The sequence below is a fragment of the Camelina sativa genome, chromosome 20 (genome assembly GCF_000633955.1).
Source record: "Camelina sativa cultivar DH55 chromosome 20, Cs, whole genome shotgun sequence".
Classification (NCBI taxonomy): domain Eukaryota; kingdom Viridiplantae; phylum Streptophyta; class Magnoliopsida; order Brassicales; family Brassicaceae; genus Camelina; species Camelina sativa.
Window position 1 is genome coordinate 22,692,171 of NC_025704.1, and position 6,393 is coordinate 22,698,563.

At 37.5% G+C, this 6,393-nt stretch overlaps 2 protein-coding genes across 2 annotated transcripts in view; one reads left to right on the plus strand and one right to left on the minus strand.

Moving 5' to 3' along the window:
- The window catches only part of LOC104772745 (transcription initiation factor TFIID subunit 4b-like), a 6,956-nt gene extending 3,545 nt beyond the window's left edge, over window positions 1-3,411 (minus strand). The window contains exons 1-6 of the mRNA XM_010497325.1: window positions 3,251-3,411; window positions 3,025-3,130; window positions 1,838-2,340; window positions 1,658-1,750; window positions 325-370; window positions 9-187 (exon numbers count right to left, since the gene is read on the minus strand). Coding sequence (XP_010495627.1) covers window positions 9-187; window positions 325-370; window positions 1,658-1,750; window positions 1,838-2,340; window positions 3,025-3,130; window positions 3,251-3,289 — 966 coding nt within the window. The 5' untranslated portion in view covers window positions 3,290-3,411. The remainder of the gene's footprint in view (window positions 1-8; window positions 188-324; window positions 371-1,657; window positions 1,751-1,837; window positions 2,341-3,024; window positions 3,131-3,250) is intronic.
- On the plus strand, window positions 3,854-6,122 carry LOC104771454 (PXMP2/4 family protein 4-like). The gene is made up of 4 exons (XM_010495980.2): window positions 3,854-4,233; window positions 4,959-5,187; window positions 5,322-5,446; window positions 5,537-6,122. Exons 1-4 carry the CDS (start codon window positions 3,907-3,909, stop codon window positions 5,615-5,617), a joined length of 762 nt encoding a protein of 253 aa, XP_010494282.1. The 5' UTR covers window positions 3,854-3,906; the 3' UTR covers window positions 5,618-6,122.

Below are 6,393 nucleotides of genomic sequence, written 5' to 3' on the forward strand. Positions count from 1 at the left end.
TATGTGTGAAAACTACCAGAGGTAGTATACATAGGAAAAGAACTTGGTGGATGCTGCATCTGGTGCTGCGGATGTTTGGTAAGTCCCTGTACTGTAGCTGAACTGCCTAAGGTGCCTGAAGTTGAGGAAGGTAGTTGGTTAAGGTGGACTGCACGAGGATCAGACTGAGATTTTTGATTATTGATTTCTGCGATGCAATAGATTTAATCAGGTATGATACTGGCTCCAGCATGGAAATAATAAGATATATCTAAGGAGAGTATAGAATATTATAAAAGTGAACGGAAAATTTAAAAAAAAAATGCATCAGTGAATAATTTATACCAGTAGAAGGAGCTTGAATCCCAATTTTTCCTTGGTTATAGTTCATCTGAAAACAATTAGCACAGATTATAAGTAAAGAAGAATCTAGACCCACTTAATCACACCCATGGTAAATTGCTCAGAAGTACAGATGCTTCAACGATTGACAATTTTGTTTGATGGAATTATGATCCCAGTTCAAAAAGCAAAACCTTTATTAAAATAGTGGAAAACAGAACAAAGTAAAGACTCCCAAAGGGAATGACTGTGGTTCTCTCGGATACACCAATAAACCCCAAATCCCTCCAAAGTCTTGGAAGAAGTTCATAAACGAGCGTCAACCTTATAAATATAGGAAAAGATAACTCCCAAACAAAAAAGGGAAAGAAAAGAAATAGAAATCCTATTGTTATCGGGAAATAACAAAAAATGGAAATCCTACTTAATTAGAGTAAAACTTTCGTATCATATTACTATTTGAAATAATAAGATAAAAATCGTATCAGATGGTATATACTTAACGTCTTAAACTAGTCCCACTTTGCAGACGTTGACCACAAACTCTGGAAGTATAAATTTAGCACCCTTTTAACATGTCCACTAAAAAATATCAGACATGGTGTGACCAAAAAGTGGGACAAAGTCAATAAAAATCATATGATCAATCATTCCAGGTATAAGTCTGATAACCTTAGAAAGAATTATAATCGCTAAGATAGTGTTTAATAAAAAAAAAGTAAATCTCGACTTTTGGTTGTGAACAAAATAGAGGAAGATTAAAGGTTTTGCCTAATTCATGAAGCCACTGCAAGGTAGAGGAAAGAAGTGAAAGCGAGAAAAGATGCAGACAGTGCAAATACGACCTTCTGGTTAAGGATTTTGGAAAAGAGGCAACAGAGAGATACAAAAACGTTTCAAACATTGAGGTAAGAAAAAACCTAACAGCTGGAAACTAGAAAATCAACCAAACAAAGTTCCCATCAACTGGAATCTGGTAAAGAAAAAATCAGATCACAGAAATACAGTATCGTGAAGGATAATTAGATGGTGTGCCATAAAACCAATATCAGATTATCGTGAAGGATGCCAGCCTAGAAGTATATATTCTAAAAACCAGTTGAATTAAAGATCACCAGATGTAGCTCATGTCAGACTCAGACCATTCAAGCTAATAAAAAAAAAAACAATAGTCTTTGGATCCAGCTAAATTTAAAGGACAAAAGTAAAGAATTTAGAGCCTCAAAAGCAGACTTAAATAGACAATTCCAACATGATTCCGTTCACAAGCTAATACTCTAAGTCGGTTTTCTGGTTTTATTTCCTACCTGACACAAAATATGCAAAAAGGTAATACCTGCTGCAGTTTACTAACTGCCAACCTGAGCATCTGATCGCCTACAATATCCTTCATATGTCTTGTAAACCCCTCTTTGGGGATTTCATTTTTCTGCAAAAAAAAAAGTATCAGAAGGAAAGCAATGATATTGCAATAGCTGTGGAACAGAATGTCAAAAGATTTCACTGATAGAGATACCTTAAGTCTAGCATATAGGGTACGGAGCTGCAGTGCTCTATCTTTATCGAGTTGGGCCATTAAGGTAGGAAGCAAAGCAGCAAATGGCACTTGCTTAGGGTTGCGGTTCATAGGGTTAGCAGACGGTTCCACTCCCCGAGCCTGTTGACTACTCATCTTTTGCAGTTTCACATACTGAGACTCACTCTCTTGAATATTATGTGATCTATCTGGTTCATTACCAGTAGGATTCTTTTCAGAAATCGGCAACCCAATTGTTTGGGGTACCTGCGATGGATTCTCCCACAGTTGACCTGCTCGATGAAGGTCTTGAGGCTGGTTGTGTTGTAAATGAGATTCATTGGCTCGTTTCAAATCATGTTGATGTTGATTTTCTAAAGTCGATCCTTGTTGCTCCTTCATCTGAGTACTTTCAAGGCTGTGCTGCGTCTGGACATTGATATTAGCATCTCCAATACCATTCTTCCATGGCGCAAACTGCTGGCTGGGAGGATGGTTGTTTCCTACAGAAAAAATTCAAGCAACTGGTTGATGAACTAGAATCACAAGTTAAACTGGAGGAAAAATCAGATAATGCCCAAAAAGGAAACCAAGACCATCACCCTACTCTCTATCCTAGCTAATAAGTCCCATCACATTGATCATATTCAGTGAAGCATATATACAGGCTCTTGCCGATAACAAAATATATGCCGCTATTAGCATACAACAGCCCTTAAAAACTAGTCTTTCATGACCTTGATAGTTGCTTTAATGTAGGATTGAAAATTTCTCACATGTCAGTAGATAAGAGAAGTTTACAATATAGCCTAACATAGACATCTTTAGTTATCGAGAGTAATAATAATGTATCAGAAACTACTCTGTATATCAAAACAAGCACAACATTGCTAACATGCCAAAGCTTTCCCAGATACCTAATAGCTTCACAGTGACAAGTCATCCACTCTAAGAGAAACCCACAACAAAAAATCCTATCTTTATTTCCAATACTGCACCTAAATCGGTCCATAAGTTCAAGAATTTGACACAGAGTTCCCTCAGAAACTATACAAAAACGTTCAGCAATAGGTTTCAAACTACAGCTCTCATCACAAAGCAGGCTACAATTACAATCTCAGACGTAGAATCTAACTAGCCCTATCTTAAAAAAAAAAAAAAAAACCGAATTTTGTAGAGAATTATACCAGGATTCGTCCCGAGTGGCATTGAAGTTGTCATAGAACCTTCAATATCTCGATTCAGAGCAGCTTGGAAAGCATCTACATCAGCTCCCGAATGCATCGATTCATCCTAACCAACACAATTCGACCGGAATCAAAAATCACTAACGACGCTTCAAGCCACCGAGCAAGGGCATCACACAAAATTGGATTTAAAAAAAAAAAACGAAATGAGATATAGAAACCTAACCTCGTCTTCTTCAAGGAGCTTGAAAATTGAAGGATCCATTGAAAAAAAAAAAAAAAAAAAACTTACGCTGTGGAAGAAAAGAAGGCAAAGAGACCTCTCGGCGAAGATGAATTAAAAGGAAACATGTGTTCTAAAATCTCGGCTGGTAAATTTCAGATTGAATCCTTACATAAAGATTAAATCACATACGAGTCCTAAACTAAAACCTCATGTCGTTTATTTGTCATTCGAAAGTACAGTAGTTTAACGGTGTCGTTTTCTCTGTTTCGAACTGCGAACTGTCTGAACTCTGAAGGGAGTTTTAAATATATGAAACAAACGCTGTCGTTTGCTTTGTTATGGTACCGCGGATATGTAAAACGATTCGTTCTGTTTTTTGAAGCACTGTATGTCGTTTTTGGTTTTTACAGCACTTGTATGTCGTTCTAATGAAAAATCAAAACGTTGTCGTCTGATCTGTTGTAAGCCCTCTCGTGGGAGAGAGTTATCACATCAAACATCATGTCGTTTATTGGTTTTCTCTAAGCACTGTACGTCGGTTTAATGTTATGTTGGAAACGCTGTCGTATTGTCCTGGTACGGAGATACAGAGATACAGAGATACATCAAAACAGTGTAAAGCTGCCGCCATTAACGAAACATCGGAGAGAGAGAGAATGAACATCGTTGGATTGAGCAAACGTTTCTTCTCCGATCGTCGTTCTCTTCACGGGATCAACAATGCTCTCGTCCAAACTGTGTTATCCGGTCGGAAACCTATTCTGGGATTCTCCGGCCGATCGTTTCACGAGCTGCGCAAGGCTGGGAATTTCGTAGTCCCTCGCGTCTTCTCCGTGTCGCGAAATCTATCGACGAACGCTTCGTCTCCTTCGAAACAGCCTGCGTTTCTGCGATGGTATTTGAGAAAGCTCGAATCACACCCTTTCGTGACTAAGAGCGTCACTACTTCCCTTATTTATATGGCCGCCGATCTCACTTCTCAGGTTTGGCTCTCTCTCTCTCCCTTGTTCGTTTCTGTATGGAGTATTTATGGTTTGGAATTTGGTTTTGTTGAATCATTTGTAGTTTTGGAATTTAGGGTTCATTCACAGGGGATTTTATATTTTCATTTTGGAAGAAAACACCAATCTTGCATTGTTTCATCATACCCTAGAGAATTCCAAATTGATGTGTATGTTCTTACTTTTTTTTACCTCTGAATCTTAGTAGTTAGAAGAAATGATATACTTTAGTATAGAATTAGCTAAGAGAGCACTAAAAGCTGTGATTTTTGGTGTTTGGTTTAGTTGGTGTTATTTTCTAATTTGTTTTACTTATCTTTGGTCCATTCTGTGTTCTCAACTGCTGTTTCCTTTGGTATTAAAGACTGTATTAACAGTTTTTACTGAGACACTGGAAAAATCTATCTGTTTTGGTAGCTCGGGTAACCAACTATTATAATAGACTAATCTGTATATTTTCTTTTGTGAATTTGAAGTCTTTCTTTACTGAATACTGGATGAGTTTGGTATTCGTGTCGTCGGTCAGAAAACTCACATCCCAATTGTCTAATGATCTTGTTATCTCTTGTGGATTCTTATAAGGCAGAAATTTCTTAGGTGTGTGTCTTGGGGTGCTTATAAACTCTCTTTTTCGGTCATCTATGATGATCATGTTGTCTCTTTTTGTTGGTTTATTATCTGTGCTGACTCTCTTAATTCTTCAACAGATGATCACAATGCCGCCCGCTGGTTCTTTTGACCTGATAAGAACAGCTAGAATGGCTAGCTTTGGGTTGATATTTCTTGGGCCGTCACAGCATCTGTGGTTCAGTTATCTTTCTAAAATATTGCCAAAGCGCGACGTGTTGACAACCTTTAAGAAAATAATGATGGGGCAGGTTCTTTTCGGACCTTGTAGCAACACTGTCTTCTATTCTTATAATGCCATTTTACAAGGTACATATCATATAATTAAGCTTATCGACTGAATCTCTGTTTTAAATGGATTTAGCTTTTCACAGTTGTACCTGTATATTTATCATACTCATCATTTGTTTTGGGTACTTGCATGTTGCTGGTCCATCATAAAGGTGAAAATTCTGACGAAATTTTGGCGAGATTGAAGCGAGATCTTCTGCCAACTTTGAGAAATGGACTTATTTATTGGCCGGCCTGTGATTTTGTTACATTTAAGTATGTGCCAGTTCATCTACAGGTAAACCAAATATCTCTCTGATGACTTTTTCCATTGTCTGGTATGATTTAAATAAAATTTCAACTTCAACATGTAATCTCGTGGTTGCAGCCACTGATGAATAGCTCGTGCGCTTATATATGGACGATTTATTTGACATATATGGCAAACCAGACGAAAGCTGACAGCTGAAATAATGGACACTGTTATTGGTCACACGCAATTCGCAATCTCTTTATTCCATTGAACCGTCAAGTAAACATCAGATATTAGTACTAGTAGGTTTGTTTTTTGTGTTTACAATTCAGCAACAGTATCTCATAGATATGGACATAAAAATGTATGGATTTTGAATTTTTTTTATCCAAGCATATATTTCTAAGAAAGTTCCATCACAAATATTGCCAACATGGGCTTTGCCATCTTCTTTTTCTCTACATCCAATTTGTTGGAGCAAATGGATCATGAAGTGAAGGTAGCCGTTGGATTAATTAAGAGCTTTAGAGCCATTAGATTTGGAAGTTTGATTCAGTCTTTGTTTGTTTGGTTTTAGTGTCTGTAATGGGACCGAGTATATAGGCTCACGTCTGTTGCTCTATTTCCACTAGCGTCAGTTTCGTTTGCAGTTTGTTTCTTGTTTTGTAAGACTATTTATAGTCATATCTTTCTTTTGAATGAAGTACGTTTTCAGCATTAAGCAATTATACTATAACAAATTGGTATCAGAGCTCTGTGAAAACTGTGTGAGAGAGAGAAACACGTGAGTGACAATGGGAGATGAGAAAATGAAGTTGCCTCAATTCGATGGGCATTGGGATCACTGGAGTGAGGTCATGGAGAATTTCTTCAGATCGAAGGGGCTGTGGAGCACGATTGAAACCGGCTTTGAGGAGTCATCATCAATAACGGTGCTCACGGTAGAACAGACACAACAGTTGGAAGAAGTCAAGAAAAATGACCACATGGTG

Coding starts and splice junctions, on each gene's coding strand:
- LOC104771454 (XM_010495980.2), top strand. CDS start 3,907: ATGAACATCGTTGGATTGAGCAAACGTTTCTTCTCCGATCGTCGTTCT. Junction 4,234..4,958: donor CCGCCGATCTCACTTCTCAG/GTTTGGCTCTCT, acceptor ATTCTTCAACAG/ATGATCACAATGCCGCCCGC. Junction 5,188..5,321: donor TTATAATGCCATTTTACAAG/GTACATATCATA, acceptor TCCATCATAAAG/GTGAAAATTCTGACGAAATT.